Source organism: Chlorocebus sabaeus, chromosome 16, assembly GCF_047675955.1.
Source record: "Chlorocebus sabaeus isolate Y175 chromosome 16, mChlSab1.0.hap1, whole genome shotgun sequence".
Taxonomy (NCBI): domain Eukaryota; kingdom Metazoa; phylum Chordata; class Mammalia; order Primates; family Cercopithecidae; genus Chlorocebus; species Chlorocebus sabaeus.
Window position 1 is genome coordinate 51,827,640 of NC_132919.1, and position 18,590 is coordinate 51,846,229.

General features: G+C 49.8%; 1 protein-coding gene across 1 annotated transcript; it reads right to left on the bottom strand.

The window, feature by feature from the left end:
* Nucleotides 1-354: 354 nt before the first annotated feature.
* Nucleotides 355-12,804, bottom strand: MRPL58 (mitochondrial ribosomal protein L58). The gene is made up of 6 exons (XM_008011800.3): nucleotides 12,392-12,804; nucleotides 7,540-7,576; nucleotides 1,853-1,912; nucleotides 1,230-1,312; nucleotides 968-1,137; nucleotides 355-698 (listed from the first exon to the last, which is right to left on the bottom strand). Exons 1-6 carry the CDS (start codon nucleotides 12,575-12,577, stop codon nucleotides 614-616), a joined length of 621 nt encoding a protein of 206 aa, XP_008009991.1. The 5' UTR covers nucleotides 12,578-12,804; the 3' UTR covers nucleotides 355-613.
* Between the last annotated feature and the right edge of the window lie 5,786 nt (nucleotides 12,805-18,590).

Sequence of the window (18,590 nt, forward strand, 5' to 3'; positions counted from 1 at the left end):
CCTTGAACTCCTGGGGGCTCAAAGTGATCCTCTTGCCTTGGCCTCCCGAGTTGCTGGGACTATGGACATGTGTCACCACGCCTGGCTAATTTTTGTAGTTCTTGTAGAGATTAGATCTCCCTATGTTGCTCGGGCTGGTTTTGAACTCCTGACCTCGTGTGATCCTCCTGCCTTGGCTTCCAAAGTGTTTAGATTACAGGCATGAGCCACCATGCCTGGCCTGTGTGTTCTTTCACAGCAGACACCAGAACCCTTTCCTGTTCCCCAGTGCTGTGTCAGTAACTGTGCAGCTGATTTAACTGAGATAAAAGGTAGGAATTGTTTTCTGAAGCATTCTGAATGAGAAGGGAAACCTAAGGAGTTTTGAATTTTATTGTGGCTAACACATTAGATGCATTATTAAGGTTTGACAATATGGTGACTGCCTATAAAGACTTTTGCAACCAGTGCCTGTAACCTTCATTCCAAATGAACATTCTTGTGATGGCTCCAATGTTATAGACAAGCATTAACAGCCACAAAGAAAAAAGGAAATCTCCTTATGGTGTGAAAGGCCTCTCAGCTGCAGCTGCCCTGACACCCAGACGAGCCCTCCCAGCTGCAGAGGGTGATTTCAGTCCATGTCAACTCTCCTGCTTGTCTTTACAGCAGAATGAATTCTCTTTTGTCTCAGCCTTTCCCGATTCATGTTTTCTATCCTGAAAACAAAAAGACTACAATTAGGCCCAGATGCTCTATCAGTGCTTTTCAAAGTGGCAAGAGAAGTTGGAAGCTCAACGGGAAGCCAGGAAGCCGAGCAGTTATACCAGCAGGCACTAGCCTGCAGGCCTCCGTCCCAGGTCAGCATCCTCCTCTTCCTAGAGCTTCTCCCATGGCCAGCCTTGGACTCTCCCCTGCCCCTTCCTTACCTGTGTAGACTCTTGTCCACACAAATCAGTTTATAGCAACTTAGGGCATTTCCTGGTACCTGATTCTCTGAAGTTTAACATCTTCTTTTGTTGGCTCCTTGGGTGTCTGGCTGGCCTCAGCGATCATGTCTCGAATTTTCTGCAGGCAGTCTGCCAGATTCCGGAACTGATAGCGGCTGCTCTCAGAGGTGAGGATCAACTCTCCTAACCTGTTGATCTTGTTTTTATGCTGCAGAAGACAAAGGAAAAACTGGAGTCCTACAGAGTAAAGGTTTAAAAGCCACTGAGGGATTTCTAGGGGAAGAAAGGAATGGTGGTTACCATGATGGCTATCTTCTGCCGCACAGGCTCTGCGATCCAGTTGGCAGTTGCCAAATGGAACCTGACTTCCGCCTTGGTATTCACTGTGGATGAAAGGGAGAAGGGAGCATGGGTGCCTGAGACTTCCAGGAAGGATCAACCCCTGGGTGACCAGTGACCATCCTGAAACAAAGGGAGGCCAGAGACCTAACCATGTACATTCTAGCCTATGTCCAAGTTGGCTATGAACAAGTCTGCAAAGACAGTGAGGCACTCTTGGGCAAAAATAGACTTCTGGTAACTAAGCACCCAGTGCTTCTCTTACAGTTTTACTGGGTTGAAAAAAAAATGGAGGGAATGGGTTGCACCGGAATGAAGGAAACCTGTTCTTGGAGCTAGCTGCCACCTCACACTGTGATTTCTCTTTGTTTAGACTCACAAGCCGATCCTAGTCCTAGCAACCCACAGCTGAATGTCTGAGAATCAGACCACATTCAAAAGAATAGAGAGGATTATTGTAAGCCGGCAGTATTAAAGCTTCTGCTGAAAAATCCCTTTATTCCATATGAACATAAACCAGAGTTCCTCAAGCCCACCTCCCAGCTACATTTTAAAGCAAAAGAAAGCAACAAGGCACCCCGTACCTTTGTTCACATTCTGCCCCCCAGGACCACTACTCCGACAATAAGATATTGTCAAGCGATCTGTAAAACAGAAGAAAGTACGAAAGTACACACACAAAACTGATTACCTCATGGCAAATGTGCAAACTGCTAATTAACTATCAACACAGCTATCCCTATTATATATCTTTCTCTTTCAATGACCTTTTTTTGTTTGTTTGTTTGAGACAGAGTCCCGCTCTGTTGCCCAGGCTGGAGGGCTGTGGCGCAATCTCGGCTCACTGCAACCTCCACCTCCCGGATTCAAGCAATTCTCCCGTCTTAGCCTCTTGAGTAGCTGGGATTACAGGCACGCGCCACCACGCCTGGATAATTTTTATATTTTTAGTACAGACAGGGTTTCACCATATTGATCAGGCTGGTCTCAAACTCCTGACCTCGTGATCCACCCGCCTCGGCCTCCCAATCAATGACTTTTATATACAGTCATCCCTCAGTAGCTATCAGGGATTGGCTCTATGACTCTTGTGGATACCAAAATCTGTGAACGCACAGTCCCTGATATAAAATGGTATATTTGCAAATAAGCTGCACATATCCTCCTGCATACTTACAACCATCTCTAGATCGCTTATAACACCTAATACAATATAAATGCTATAAACACTATGTAAATACTTGTTATACTGTATTTTTGTGTGTGTGTGTGTGTTTTTTTTTGAGACAGAGTCTTGCTGTGTCACCCAGGCTGGAGTGCAGTGGTGCACGGTCTCTGCTCACTGCAAGCTCCGCCTCCCAGGTTCACACCATTCTCCTGCGTCAGCCTCCCAAGTAGCTGAGATTACAGGTGCCCGCCACCACACCCAGCTAATTTTTTGTATTTTTAGTAGAGGTGAGGTTTCACCATGTTAGCCAGGATGGTCTTGATCTCCTGACCTCGTGATCAGGCCTCAGCCTCCCAAAGTGCTGGGATTACAGGCGTGAGCCACTGCGCCCGGCCTATACTGTATTGTTTAGGGAATCATGAGAAGAAAAAAATTCTGCACAAGCTGCAATCATCCTTTTTGTTTTCAATTTTTTTTTTTTTTTTTTTTGAGGCGGAGTTTCGCTCTGTCGCCCAGGCTGGAGTGCAGTGGCCGGATCTCAGCTCACTGCAAGCTCCGCCTCCCGGGTTCACGCCATTCTCCTGCCTTGAGACTCCCGAGTAGCTGGGACTACAGGCGCCCGCCACCTCGCCCGGCTAGATTTTTTTTTTTTTTTTTTTTTTTGAGACGGAGTCTCGCTCTGTCGCCCAGGCTGGAGTGCAGTGGCGCAATCTCGGCTCACTGCAAGCTCCGCCTCCCGGGTTCACGCCATTCTCCTACCTCAGCCTCCCGAGTAGCTGGGACTACAGGCGCCCGCCACTGCGCCCGGCTAATTTTTTTCTATTTTTTAGTAGAGACGGGGTTTCACCATGGTCTCGATCTCCTGACCTTGTGATCCGCCCGCCTCGGCCTCCCAAAGTGCTGGGATTACAGGCGTGAGCCACCGCGCCCGGCCTGATTTTTGTATTTTTTAGTAGAGATGGGGTTTCACCGGGTTAGCCAGGATGGTCTTGATCTCCTGACCTCGTGATCCGCCCGTCTCGGCCTCCCAAAGTGCTGAGATTATAGGCTTGAGCCACCGCGCCCGGCCTTTTTTTTTTTTTTTTAACAGTCTCACTCCGTCACCCAGGATACAGTGCAGTGACGCAATCAAAGCTCACTGCAGCGACCATAGCTCACTGCAGCCTCAAACTCCTGAGCTCAAGTGATCCTCCTGCGTCAGCCTCCCAAGTAGCTAGGACTACAGGCATGTACCACCATACCCTGCTGATTATTTTTTAAAAAATTTTTTGTAGTTATGCGGTCTTGTTATGTTGCCCCAGCTGGTCTCAAACTTATGGGCTAAAGTGATCCTCCCAAAGTGTTGGGGTTACAGGTGTGAGCCACCATGCCCAGCCTCTTTTTCAAAGATTTTTGATCCACAGTTGGTTGACTCTGTGGATGTGGAACTCACAGATACAGAGGGCCAACTATATATATAAATGTAACATCTGGATCAGTGAAGCTGGAGATTATTCACAGATGTCAAAACTGAAATTAGAGTAATTTTCTCAAAAGTCACACAGATAGCAAAAGTAAAATCAGGACTTGGCTGGCTGCTTCTAGCCCCGTACATTCCACCTGATCTGCTGCCCTCACTTTTTGCTGCTTGTTTTCTTTTTTTTTTTTTTTTTTTTGAGATGGAGTCTCGCTCTGTCCCCTGGGCTGGAGTGCAGTGGCCGGATCTCAGCTCACTGCAAGCTCCGCCTCCCAGGTTTACGCCATTCTCCTGCCTCAGCCTCCCGAGAAGCTGGGACTACAGGCGCCCGCCACCTCGCCCAGCTAGTTTTTTGTATGTTTTAGTAGAGACGGGGTTTCACCGTGTTAGCCAGGATAGTCTCGATCTCCTGACCTCGTGATCCGCCCGTCTGGGCCTCCCGAAGTGCTGGGATTACAGGCTTGAGCCACCGCACCCGGCCTTGCTGCTTGTTTTCTGTTTGTTTTAAAACAAGGATTATTTCAAAAGTTCAAACTAAGGGACGGAGTTAGTTTCATCCAAGATGTGGATGTGGAATCTCAACAGACTATATAAGCTCCAAGAGGGCAGGACTGTGTCTAATTCATGGTGTGTTCATGGCTGTTCCCTGGGCCTAGCTCACAGTCAGTGTTAAAACATCTGTTGGATGTATGAGGAGCTGGGAGCTCTAGCTTCAAACACTGGCTCCATCACGAAGTGACCATGATCTTGTCAAAGTCTCACTGTTTTTCTTGGTCTAATTTTTGTTTGTTTTTAATCTATAAAATTAGGTTTCATCCTTCCCTTTTTATAATTAATGAGAAGCAGTCTTGTCATATCTGAGGAATGGAGGGAAGGCATTATAATGGGAAAATCTGAGAAACTGCAAGAAGTTTGGGTGGCAAAGAACTGTGGCACCACGGTGGCAGAGAGCTGGCCTCAGTAAGCAGTAGTGACTCATCTTGGGACTGCTTTTAAGAGGATTTCCTCCTTTGGAAAAATCAAATTAAATCTGCTTTCTGACTAGGTAACAAGTGCACGTGCCACTGCAAGGGAACAGTTCTGCCATGGTGATCGCTGGCAGCCTTGCACATGGGCAAAGCTTGAGCTGCAGCTGACCGAAGTCTTTATAGGAATGGAATGCTTCGGGATTCATGAGAGTGTGGGAGGCTGGTGAGGAGCTACTACCAGGACACTGCCCACTTGCCTGCCTGTCTCCCCCTAGGAGGCTGTCACGAGACACTTCTCTTCACCTCCAGTTCTGATGAGATAGGAGGCTTTCTGCCTCCTCCCCTACACACATGCTGCCCTTACGGCACAGCTTCGTTTTTATTTTTTGAGACAGGGTCTCACTCTGGCACCTAGGCTGGAGTCCAGTGGCACAGCAGCCTCAACATCCCAGGCTCAAGCGAACATCCCGGGCTCAAGGGATCCTCCGGCCTCAGCCTCCCAAGGAGCTGAGACTACAGGCAGGCACAGCTTCAAGCTATAAAACTGCTTTGCTGCAGCATATGGCTACTCAGCCACAGGGTATCCTGTCCCTTGGGTTGCGGTCATCTGGCCTCTGTTTCAGAGTCATCTTGAGCAAGGGCCACAGGGAACCAGCACCTTTGGCTGCTCTTCCTTGCACTGCCTATGGAAGTCATACGCTCTCTGAATCTCAAAAAGGCTCATTGTTTCTTTACAGGCTGTAACTGTTAGGCCTTGCTTATGCTTGACAGGTACAAAATTTTACAGTTATGCAAATAGTTTATTTACATGAAAATGTCTCTCACTCTTGTCTCCCAGTCACCAAGTTTGTCTTATCTCTCTATTCCTCCAGGCAGTCACTGCATTCCTTTCAGATCTAGATATCTTTCTACACAGATATGGATATAAAAATAGACACAGATATATTGATACAGATATTCAGAAACAGATATTTCAGGCCAGGCGCAGTCGCTCATGCCTGTAATCCCAGCACTTTGGGAGGCTGAGGCGGGCAGATCACGAGGTCAGGAGATCGAGACCATCTGGCTAACACGGTGAAACCCCGTCTCTACTAAAAAATACAAAAAATTGCCAGGCACGGTGGCTCAAGCCTGTAATCCCAGCACTTTGGGAGGCCGAGACGGGGGGATCACGAGGTCAGGAGATCGACATCATCCTGGCTAACACGGTGAAACCCCATCTCTACTAAAGAATACAAAAAACTAGCTGGGCGAGGTGGCGGGCGCCTGTAGTCCCAGCTACTTGGGAGGCTGAGGCAGGAGAATGGCGTGAACCTGGGAGGTGGAGCTTGCAGTGAGCTGAGATCCGGCCACTGCGCTCCAGCCTGGGTGACAGAGGCAGACTCCATCTCAAAAAAAAAAAAAAAAAAAAAAAAAAAAAAAAAAATTAGCCGGGCATGGTAGCGGGCACCTGTAGTCCCAGCTACTCAGGAAGCTGAGGCAGGAGAATGGTGTGAACCTGGGAGGCGGAGCTTGCAGTGAGCAGAGATCGTGCCACTGCACTCTAATCTGGGCGATAGAGAGAGACTCCGAAAAAAAGATATTTCAGAGATATAGATATGTAAAACACGAATGGTAGCTTATAAACTCTCCTGTGTCTTCCTCTTTCGATTCATCTATTGTAAAGAGTGCTCCACGTCATGAGAATGTCAAGAGCTCTCCACTCAGGTGGCACACAGCACAGTATGATGTGAGTGGCCACGCCATCATTTGCTATTCTAAATAATGCTACAAAGATTCTACTTCTGCACACCCAGAGACGGTCTCTTTAATTGGGCTGGAGAGATCTGGAAGGAATGTGTGAGGGATGAGAGAAATGACTGATTTTTTTTCTTTTTTTCCTCTGACACAGAGTCTCACTGTGTCACCCAGGCTGGAGTCCAGTCGTGCAATCTCAGATTACTGAAACCTCTGCCTCCCAGGCTCAAGTGATTCTCGTGCCTCAGCCTCCCGAGTAGCTGGGATCACAGGCGCCCACCACCACACCCAGCTAATTTTTGTATTTTTATTTTATTTATTTTTGAGACTGGGTCCCGCTCTGTTGCCCAGGCAATGGCAGAATCTTGGCTCACTGCAACCTCTGCCTCCTGGGTTCAAGCAATTCTCCTACCTCAGCCTACCAAGTAGCTGGGATTATAGGCGCTCGCCACCACACCCGGCTAATTTTGTATTTTTAGTAGAGATGGGGCTTTGCCATGTTGGCCAGGCTGGTCTTGAACTCCTGACCTCAGATGATCCACTGGCCTTGGCCTCCCAAAGTGTTGGAATTACAGGCGTTGAGCCACTGTGCCTGGTCAAATTTTTATATTTTTAGTAGAGATGGGGTTTCACCATGTTGGCCATGCTGGTCTCAAATTCCTGGCCTCAAGTGATCTACCCATCTTGGCCTCTCAAATTGTTGCGATTACAGGCATGAGCCACCATGCCTGGCCAACTGATTTTTTTTTAATTTTTTATTTTTTCCAGACAGAATTTTGCTCTCATTGCCCAGGCTGGAGTGCGATGGCACGATCTTGGCTCACTGCAACCTCCACCTCCTGGGTTCAAGCAATTCTCCTGCCTCAGTCTCCCGAGTAACTGGGATTACAGGCACATGCCACTATGCAGCCAACCGATTTTTAAGAAAACAAAATTACTTACCTAGAGGGATGTCACTGTCGGCTTGCTTTGCACCATCCTGTAATGTAACGTACACACTGTCAAATAAGTATTACCTGCTGGGTGACTCCTAACTGGTTCAAGGCAACAAAGAAATGATGTAAAGTCACAACACAAACATTATACATTGGCATTTTCAGGTCCCCTGCAAAATCATATCACAATGACAGAAAAAGCATCCTTAGACTCCAGAGGTACCACCTCAGAAACACTCCTCTAGGAGAATGGATCTGATGTCTCCAGCCTTCCCTGCCCTAGCCTTAGCTAGTGTCAGGCACCATCAGAGGCCTGGCTCCAGCGGGAGGAGGAACCACAGTGCACATGAATCAGGGAGCCTCCAAAACCAACACCCTCTGTCAACCTGGAGTAACAAGCCTGGCAGGCCGGCCAGGTGCGGTGGCTCAAGCCTGTAATCCCAGCACTTTGGGAGGCTGAGACGGGCAGATCACGAGGTCAGGAGATCAAGACCATCCTGGCTAACACAGTGAAACCCCGTCTCTACTAAAAAATACAAAAAACTAGCCGGGCGGGGTGGCAGGCGCCTGTAGTCCCAGCTACTCGGGATGCTGAGGCAGAATGGCGTAAACCCGGGAGGCAGAGCTTGCAGTGAGCTGAGATCCGGCCACTGCACTCCAGCCTGGGCGACAGAGTGAGACTCCGTCTCAAAAAAAAAAAAAAAAAAAAGCCTGGCAAGCCACCCTGTTCTTTCCCGGCCACAGGAGACTCCTACACGATACAGTCCATCTTGGACAGTGACTGTAAATGCACCTTGAGGGCTTCTGTCAAACTAACTACTCACTCTAGGACTTCTCACCTCCATGTCTCTCTCTCCCTTACCGTTCCTCAAGCAGCAATGCCCTTCAGCCTTAAATCTTTGTGTCCACAAGGCCCAGTGCAAACGCCACCCACTCCGAGGCTTTTCTGGCCCTCCAGGCTCAAAGCATCAGTATCCTCAGGTGCACTCTCCCTAACTGCCTTCATTTCTTTTTTTTTGAGATGGAGTCTCGCTCTGTAGTCCAGGCTGGAGTGCAATGGTGTGATCTCAGCTCACTGCAACCTCTGCCTCTTGGGTTCAAGTGATTCTCCTGCCTCAGCCTCCTGAGTAGCCGGGATTACAGGCACATGCCACCACGCCCAGTTATTTACTTATTTTTTTTTGTATTTTTAGTAGAGATGGGGTTTTACCACGTTAGTCAGGCTGGTTTCGAGCTCCTGACCTCAAGTGATCTGCCCGCCTTGGCTAGGATTACAGGCGTGATCTGTCCCCCAAAGTGGTACGATTACAGGTGTGAGCCACCATGCCCAGCCTGCCTTCATTTCTTTTATCTTAGAATTATTTGGGAGTTGGCCAGGTGCGGTGGCTCACGCCTATAATCCCAGCACTTTGGGAGGCCCAGACGGGTGGATCGCTTGAGATCAGGAGTTGGAGACCAGCCTGGCCAACATGGTGAAACCTCCCCTCTACTAAAAATACAAAAAAATTAGCTAGGCATGGTGGCACACACCTGTAATCCTAGCTACTCGGGGAGGCTGAGGCGGGAGGGTTGCTTGAATCCAGGAGATGCAGGTTGCAGTGAGCTGAGATCATGACACTGCACTCTTGCCTGGGACACTGCACTCCAGCTTGGGTGACAGAGTGAGACTCCATCTCGAAAAAAAAAAGAAAAAGAATTATTTGGGGTGCAACCCTCATCCTACTCCACCTGTCTGCAGCACTGAAGATCATGGGCCACACCCTCCTTCCTGAAGCATGAGATTTTCCTCTTACCTTCCTAGGACTCTTTCTCACTCTCCTTAGATAGCTCTTTGCAACTTTTAAACACTGACATGCCCTTGAAATACTTCTCTCTCTCTTTCTTTCCCTAGAATACTTCATCTATGCTGATGAGAATAGCCTGTTTTTTGTTTTTGTTTTGAGACAGAGTCTCACTCTGTCGCCCAGGTTGGAGTGCAGTGGTGCAATCTCGGCTCACTGCAACCTCTGCCTCCTGGGTTCAAGTGACTTGTCCTGCCTCAGCCTCCTGAGTAGCTGGAACTATAGGTGTGTGCACCACGCCTGACTAATTTTTGTATTTTTAGTAGAGACGGGGTTTCACCATGTTGTCCAGGCTGGTCTTGAACTCTTGACCTCAAGTGATCTCCCACCTTGGCCTCTCAAAGTGCTGGGATTACAGGCATGAGCCACTGTGCCTGGCCAGAAAATAGCCTGTTTTTGACACCCAACTTTCTGGCTCAAACTCAAACCTTTCTCCTCAACTCCACGCCCATATACTCAACGACTACTCAGCGTCTCTTCTCAGATGTCTAATGGACTCAAACCTTAAGTCTCCTCAGAGGACTTCCCTTACTAACAAGCTGAGGTAGCCTCAGCACTCTGTTGCAGCACCCTGGTCTATGCATCACACTACCTCTCACTACCTAATGGTTTCCCTATTTGTTTACTGCCTGCTCCTTCCACTAGAATTAAGCTCCACAAAGGAGAGAGATCCTGTCTATTTTGTTTATCATGGCTGTATATGCTAGACTGAAGTAGTGACTGACACAGTAGGTATACAATAAACATCTCTCATCTCAGTTAATAGCAACTCAATCCTTTCATTGCTCAAGGCCCCAGACCTGGCTGGGCATGGTGGCTCACGCCTGTAATCCCAGCACTTTGGGAGGCTGAGGCGAGCAGATCATTTGAGGTCAGGAGTTTGAGACCAGCCTGGCCAACATGGTGAAAACCCTGTCTCTACTAAAAATGCAAAAATATGAGCCGGGCATGGTGGTGCATGCCTGTAATCCCAGCTACTCAGGAGGCTGAGGCACAAGAATCACTTGAACCCAGGAGGCAGAGGTTGCAGTGAGCTGAGATCACGCCACTGCACTCCAGCCTGGATGACTGAGTGAGACCCTGTCTCAAAAAAAAAAAAAAAAGGGCCAGCCATGGTGGTTCACGCCTGTAATCCTAGCACTTTGGGAGGCCGAGGCAGGCAGATCACGAGGTCAGGAGATCGAGACCATCCTGGCTAATACGGTGAAATCCCGTCTCTACCAAATAAATAAATAAATAAATTAGCCAGGTGTGGTGGTGGGCGCCTGTAGTCCCAGCTACTCAGGAGGCTGAGGCAGGAGAACGGCGTGAACCCGGGAGGCAGAGGTTGCAGTGAGCAGAGATCGTGCCACTGTACTCCAGCCTGGGCAACAGAGCAAGACTCCGTCTTAAAAAAAAAAAAAAGGCCCCAGACTTCAATTCCTCTTTTATTCTCACTTCTCATATCCAATCAGTTAGCAAATCTTGCAGGCTTTCTTTCCAAAATATGTCTAGAATCTGACCAATTCTCATGACTCCTGCTGCTTCCACCCTGCTTATCATCTCTTGCCCTATACTGCAATCTCCTTACTTGTCTCCCTGATCTTGGCATCCTCTATCTGTTCTCTATAAGGCTCTCTGAGTGATCCTTGTAAAACTAAAATAATTCCATTCTCCTGCTTCAAGCTCTCCAATAGGTCTGCCTTGCGTTCAGAGGAAAGGCTGGAGGCCAGTAAGTCCTAGAAACAGGCCTTTTCCCAGCCATCCCTCTCTTTGGCTTTTCCTCCTGACTCGCCTGCTGAGCCACACCTAGGGACTGCTACTGCCTTCAAGTTATTACACTTTCTCTTCCCTCTGCCTGCGATGCTCATCTCCCCCCTATTCTCATGACTTGCTGTCTGGCTTCTTCCAGGTTGTTATTCAAATGTCACCTCATTGAGGGCCTTTTTAGACAATCCTACTTAAAGTTGCAATCCTACTCCCTACCTCTGGCACTACTTCTGCCTTCTTGGCTTTATTTTCTCCAAAGTACTACCTCACATATTAGTCCATTTACTTATTGCCTGTCTCCCTCCACTAGAACATAAGCTCCACAAGCTTTACAATTTCAATTTTGGGCCGGGCGCGGTGGCTCAAGCCTATAATCCCAGCACTTTGGGAGGCCAAGACGGGTGGATCACGAGGTCAGGAGATCGACATCATCCTGGCTAACACGGTGAAACCCCGTCTCTACTAAAAAATACAAAACACTAGCCGGGCGTGGTGACGGGCGCCTGTAGTCCCAGCTACTCGGGAGGCTGAGGCAGGAGAATGGCGTGAACCTAGGAGGCGGAGCTTGCAGTGAGCTGAGATCCGGCTACTGCACTCCAGCCTGGGTGACAGAGCGACTCCGTCTCAAAAAAAAAAAAAAGAATTTCAATTTTGTTTGCTATTCCATCCCCTAGCCTAGCACAGCTTTTGTTGAGTGAGTGAGTGAATTAACGAACAAATGAGTGGATATTCTTTTCCAGTCCTGTAAGTGGAAGCTCAACAGGTTTGGGTGGGTCTTATCTCTCTTGCTCTGGGGCTTGATTCAATGCCTGCACACAGCGGGCTAAATAAATGCTCCTGAAGGAACGATCGAGAAGCCGTTTTATTCGCGCGTCCTGGGGTTACTGGAGGCAATGGACAGTGTAACGTCCCAAAGAGTAGCAAACAACCTGGCAGCCTCTTGCCTTTATTGTCCGCCTTGCGGGGCCAGAATGCCTATATTTCCCCTTGGGACTGGAATTTGGTCTTGAAGACCAAGGAAACGAACGTGGAAAAGCTGGCAGTCCCGAAAGAAGTATACCCAGCCGGCCTTCTCGGCTCCTGCACATCTCGCGCTACAGCAAGCACCCCACTCCCGGCCAGGTTAGCGCCGACAGCCAGCCCCCTCCCGCGGCGACCGTCACGTAGCCCCCCGCTGTAGCTCCACATCCGGACAAGGGGGCCCGGGGTTCCTAACGCCACCCAACAGCCTAACAAAACGCCCCTTCCGTCCAGTCCTTCCCGGCTCACCGGGACCCTCCAGGCGGTGTCCGAGCCCTGAGATTCGGGGTAGAGCTTGTCGAGGCTGTAGATGCTCTTGAACTCAGTGCCATCTTTCTGCTTGTGCAGCGCCCGGCGTGGGCACCGTGCGGGCGGTGGGAGCAGCCAGACTCTGGCTCGGTTCAGGTTCCAGCGCAGGCACCCGGTGGCCGCCATGCTTGGGTCTTGCGACTGCTTCCGGCGGGCGCTTTCTCCCAGCGGTCCGCAAATTCGAGTGGCCCTCAAGCTTTGGTTCCGCGCGGTTTCTAGGGCCCGCCGAGGGGAGGCGGCGAGCTGGGGTTCCGGCGATGCTCCCGGGCAGGCCGCCTCCGGGAGGCCTGGTTGGTGGGGGAAGACGGTGGCCAGACAGCGAGCTACTACAGGAAGAGTGCCCCGATCTTGTGTGCCCCAGAAACACCACTTCTCTCCCTTTCAGAGTCCGTGCCCTCCGCCTGGACCGCCCACTGCCTAATTCAAACATCAGCGAGGCCTGCCCGGCAAGCCTGGGGCCTCTCCCGCCCCGCGCTTCCCAGTCCCTTTACTCTGCTCTAATTTATCTTTTTTCTCTTCCTTTGCAAAAATCAGTCAGTCCTAATTGTCTAATTGCTGTCTCCTAGCTGGAATGTGAGCTCCAGGAGGGCACCGGCTCACTGCTGTATCCCCAGCACCCAGACCATGGCACATCGTGGACACCTCATGAGTAGTGATAAAATGAATTCTGTAGGAATGTATTTTTGAAAGTTGGGTTCTGGTAGAGGTGAGTTTTAGGAACGCCAGGCTCTTTTTACAAGGCAGCCTATGAGCGAATTCCCCGCTGAGCACGTGTGTGTAATGGCTTGTACCCAGCAGCTCTGCAGGACAAATACCAGATGGGAGGAGGAGGCGGGTCACCGAAAGAAAGGTTTGCAAAACGTGGAACGTCGTCCCCCGCCCTTCAGCTTTATGGAGCAAGATGGTGCTTTCTTCCAGCCAGGAGAGAGGGGGCCCCTGGGGAAGTAGGGAGAGAATTCAGAGAACTGCCGGCTAACTGGAACCCTTTCATAGCGCCGTTAAGGGCTGAACTACACACAAGTTCCAATTCTGAAAAAGGTTCAAAGTAGAGCAAGCAGTGTTTGAAAACAGCTAAACTTTAGTTAAGTTACTTTGTTGAGAGGCAATGTGGTAAATGGAAACAAGGCTAAATAAATGTTCATAATTATTAGTAATGCTAGCGATTGTTTCTTAATGAAGAGTTCTATTTTTAGGAACAAGCATAATTTATCTAGAAAAATGTGTTGGCCGGGCGCGGTGGCTCAAGCCTGTAATCCCAGCACTTTGGGAGGCCGAGACGGGGGGATCACGAGGTCAGGAGATCGAGACCATCCTGGCTAACACGGTGAAACCCCGTCTCTACTAAAAAATACAAAAAACTAGCTGGGCGAGGTGGCGGGCGCCTGTAGTCCCAGCTACACGGGAGGCTGAGGCAGGAGAATGGCGTAAACCTGGGAGGCGGAGCTTGCAGTGAGCTGAGATCCAGCCACTGCACTCCAGCCCGGGTGACAGAGCAAGACTCCGTCTCAAAAAAAAAGAGCCTGTAGTCCCAGCTACTCCGGAGGCTGAGGCAGGAGAATGGCGGGAACCCGGGGGGCGGAGCTTGCAGTGAGCTGAGATCCGGCCACTGCACTCCAGCCTGGGCTACAGAGCAAGACTCCGTCTCAAAAAAAAAAGAAAAAAAAAAAAAGAAAAATGTGCCCCCGGGGATGCTGGCTGATTTAAACAGGAGATTGTCATCAAACCAAGCTTTTACCATCACAGCATCATTGCTACAGCAAATCTTTAAGAAGGAAGAAACCGCTTTCCAAGCACTGACTTTATAAGCTCAGATAGGAAGGGGTGACAATTGACATATCTCGGGCTCTAGGTTGGGATGAGTCTCCTGGGTCCTGCCCTGTCTGACTTAGTCCCAAGACCTCAAAGGGAATAGAGGCATCTCCATGGCAACTGGAATAAGCTGCTCAAGGGAGCAAAACCAGGCATTCACTCAGTTCCGGGGCTAAGGGGTTATAAGTAATAAAGTCAGAACCTTTCCATGACATCATTGCTCTGAGGCTGGGCTCCAGCTCTGCACCTGACCCAAGGCAACAGGAAAAGGAAGCTGCAGGTTTCCATGGCCCCAAATAAACACAGCCTGCTCTGGCCATCTGGTGGCCTGGATTCTGGGAGAGGAGGTGGGTAGAGGAGAGAATGAGACAAGCTGCCCTGGGGTGGAGAGAGGAGCAGCTGGTAAGCTCCTCTTACCTGCTGCTGCCGTGAACTATCCAGAATGGGGGCCCTGGGAGAAACAGGCCAGAAAGGGGCCACCTGTTCTCCCAAAAAGATGGGCCCTAAAGGCTGAGGCCAGTCTTCCCTTTCTCCTCCTTGGTTCTCTATAGGCTGAGATGGTGCTTCAGGGAGGGGACATTCATGGGGGAAGTGGAAAGAGGTCATTCCTGGCAGCTGAGGAACCTGCAGACACCAGCCCTTCTATAGGGCCTATGAATTGCGGTACTATTCCTATGTAGGGGGTCCACAGAATTCCCCTTTCTTCTTCTCTGTACTGCCCTGGGTCAGATGGCCTCTTTTTGTTTTTTTTGGTTTTTTTTTGAGATTGAGTCTCGCTCTGTTGCCGAGGCTGGAGTGCAGTGGCGCCTATCTCAGCTCACTGCAACCTCTACCTCCTGGGTTCAAGCAATTCTCCTGCTTCAGCCTCCCGAGTAGCTGTGACTACAGGCGCGCACCACTATGCCCGACTAATTGAATTTTTAGTAGACACTGGCCAGGCTGGTCTCAAACTCCTGACCTCGTGATCCGCCTGACTTGGCCTCCCAGAGTGCTGGGATTACAGGCGTGAGCCACCATGCCCGGCCAGATGGCCTCTTAAAACTCATCATTGACTAGGTGCGGTGGCTCTCACCTGTAATCTCAGCACTCTGGGAGGCCAGAGTGGGCGGATCACCTGAGGTCAGGGGTTCAAGACCAGCCTGGGTAACATGGCAAAACCTCGTCTCTACTAAAAAAATGCAAAAATTAGCTGGGCGTGGTGGCACACACCTGTAATCCCAGCTACTTGGGAGACTGAGGCTGGAGAATCGCTTGAACCCGGGAGGCGGAGGTTGTAGAGCTGAGATTGCACCACTGCACTCCAGCTTGGGCGACAGAGCAGGACTCTATGTCAAAAAAAAAAAAAAAAAAAATCCCCAAAAAACAAAAGCCAAAACAAAACTCATCATTATGTGTAGATAGGAAATGTGCAGTGAGGCATGGTGGATTAGTCAGGACTAAGTTTGAATATTTTTTTTTTTATTAAAAAATAGACAATGTGGCCGGGCGCGGTGGCTCACGCCTGTAATCCCAGCACTTTGGGAGGCCGAGGCGGGCGGATCACAAGGTCAGGAGATCGAGACCATGGTGAAACCTCGTCTCTTCTAAAAATAGAAAAAATTAGCCGGGCGCAGTGGCGGGCGCCTGTAGTCCCAGCTACTCGGGAGGCTGAGGCAGGAGAATGGTGTGAACCCAGGAGGCGGAGCTTGCAGTGAGCCGAGATTGCGCCACTGCACTCCAGCCTGGGCGACAGAGCGAGACTCCGTCTCAAAAGAAAAAAAAAAAAAAAATAGACAATGTGTCCATGTCCTAACTGCTGGTACCTGTGACTATGAGTTTATTTTAAAATTGTATTATTATTATTTTTTGAGACAAGGTCTCACTCTGTCATTCAGGCTGGAGTGCTGGTATGATCATGGCTCACTGCAACCTTGGCCTCCCTAGCTCAAGCTATCCTCCCACCTCAGCCTCCCAAGTAGCTGGGATTACTGGCATGTGCTGGCTAATTTGTGTATTTTTTGTAGAGACAAGGTTTCTTGTCTCTACCAGCCCAGGCTGGTCTTGAACTCCTGGGCTCAAGCAATCCACTTACCTTGGCCTCCCAAAGTGGTGGGATAATCATCATGAGCCACTATGCCCAGCCAACTTTGAATATTTCTATGTAACCTTGAATTACTAACCTGACCTCTAAGTTTTTGTATCCTCATCAGTAAAATGGAGATTTTATAGTCATCTCATAAAATTCCTAAGGATAGTAAACACATATAAAACACTTAACACAGTGCTTGGCATGAAGTCAGCAGGCAACAAAATTAGCTGCTACTAAGAGATGCAATGTGCATGCAGATTCTTAAGGGAACCTTTTCTTTGAGACACCTGATTACTGTTGTCTTTTTTCCTCTGTAGCCCTGGGAAATCCAGTCTGACGAGCTCTATTCCAACCCTCTTTCCTTCTTCCCTGAGGGGATGGGCAGCACAGAGCTGCCCCCTCTCCCTGGAAGGTACTTCCTTCATTGCTAGCCCTTGTCTGTCTGGTCCCCTAAAACTGAGGCCACCCCCCAGCTCTCAGTTCAGGATCCCCAGGGAGGGCAGAGGCAGGTCTGTTTGGCTAGCTCCCCTCCCCAAGTGGGGCAGGGGGGTTGGCCCTGGGAGAGGAGAAGGGGAGGAGAGAATGGGGGAGGAGAGAATGGGGCAGAGGCAGGGGGGCGGTTGCGGGGAGGAGCCCCTGGGGAGGCAGCAGGGAGTATCTGCCCATAGAGCAACGACAAAATGGTGATCAGGAGGGAAGAAGGGAAAGAAATGCATCCAGAGGGAAGTTTAGAAAGCTGAGGGAGGCCAGGCATGGTGGCTTACTCCTGTAATCCCAGCACTTTGGGAGGCCAATGTGGGAGGATCATTTGAGCCCAGGAGTTCAAGACCAGCCTGGACAAATAGCAAGACCTGGTCTCTACAAAAAATTAAAAAAAAAAAAAAAAAAAAAAATAGCCAGCATAGTCCCAGCTACTGGAGAGGCTGAAGGGAGAGGATCACTTCAGCCCATGAGTTGGAGGCCGAGGCCAAGTAAGCTACAGTTGTGCCACTGCACTCCAACCCGGGCAACAAAGTAAGACCCTGTCTGCAAAAAAAAAAAAAAAAAAAAAAAAAAAAAAAAGGGAGAGAAGGGTGGCTGGATACATGCCACAGCTTCCTTCATCTTTCAGGTGTGACTGCTCCATGTGGTCATCACCACCTGCTCCCCATCCTGGTGATGACAGGTGACAACAGGATGGGAAAACCCAACAGCCACTTGCACGCTGCCCTTGTGAAACCCCCATGCTGTTCAGTTGATGTACTAAGCACAGCAGTTTGGGGCCCAGCCCTGGGCTCGGGCTCGCCACATTGCACTTTTTTTTTCTTGAGACTGAATTTCGTTCTATCACCAGGCTGGAGTGCAGTGGTGTGGTCTAGGCTCACTGTAACCTCCGCCTCCTGGGTTCAAGCAATTCTTGTATCTCAGCCTCCAGAGTAGCTGGGATTACAGGTGTGCACCACCATGCCTGGCTAATTTTTGTGTTTTTAATAGAGGTGGGGTTTCGCCATGTTGGCCAGGCTGGTTTCCAACTCCTGGGCTCAAGTGATCCTCCTGCCTTGGCCTCCCAAAGTGCTGGGATTACAGGCGTGAGCCACTGCGCCCGGCCCCACACCACACTCACCTCCCCTCCTGAGTTCAAGGGAAGTTGTTCCCCATCAGGACATTGGGGGAAGGAATTTTGGGGGAAGCCTGCATTTCTCCCCAGCTCCAGCTGGCCCGAGTCTACTTCCCTGGGAAGACTTTGGAAACTGTTCCACAGACTCAGGTCATGTGGGCTGGTGGAATTGGGGTCCACAGAGCTGCCTTTTTTTGTCTGGAGACAGGAGAGTGAAGAAGCTAGCAAGAAACCCCTCAAAGATTCAGGAGCATTTTCCTCTCTGATTTTGGAAGTCACCCATCGGAAAGGTCCATCCAGGCTGCTGGTGCGAGAAGGGGTGGGTGGGGTTGGCAGTGTGAAGTGAAGGAGGATACCCTAGAGGTGCCCCCTTTGATCAGGATCCACAGTCCTGTTTCTAGGCTTCCAATATCTGAGCTTGGACAGCAATTCTTTCTTTTTTCTCTCTCTCTCTCTTTTTTTTTTTTGGAGACCGAGTCTCGCTCTGTCGCCCAGGCTGGAGTGCAGTTGTGCGATCTCGGTTCACTGCAAGCTCCGCCTCCCGGGTTCACACTATTCTCCTGCCTCAGCCTCCCAAGTAGCTGGGACTACAGGCGCCCACCACCGCGCCCAGCTAATTTTTTCTTGGACAGCAATTCTTTTTTTTTTTTTTTTGAGACGGAGTC

Excerpts from the sequence above, each read along its gene's own strand:
- MRPL58 (XM_008011800.3), bottom strand. The coding sequence starts at position 12,577 with ATGGCGGCCACCGGGTGCCTGCGCTGGAACCTGAACCGAGCCAGAGTC. Across the intron at positions 1,913-7,539 it reads CGACAGTGACATCCCTCTAG|ATCGCTTGACAATATCTTAT; the intron begins GTAAGTAATTTT and ends TCTGTTTTACAG. Across the intron at positions 1,313-1,852 it reads GGGGCAGAATGTGAACAAAG|TGAATACCAAGGCGGAAGTC; the intron begins GTACGGGGTGCC and ends TTTCATCCACAG.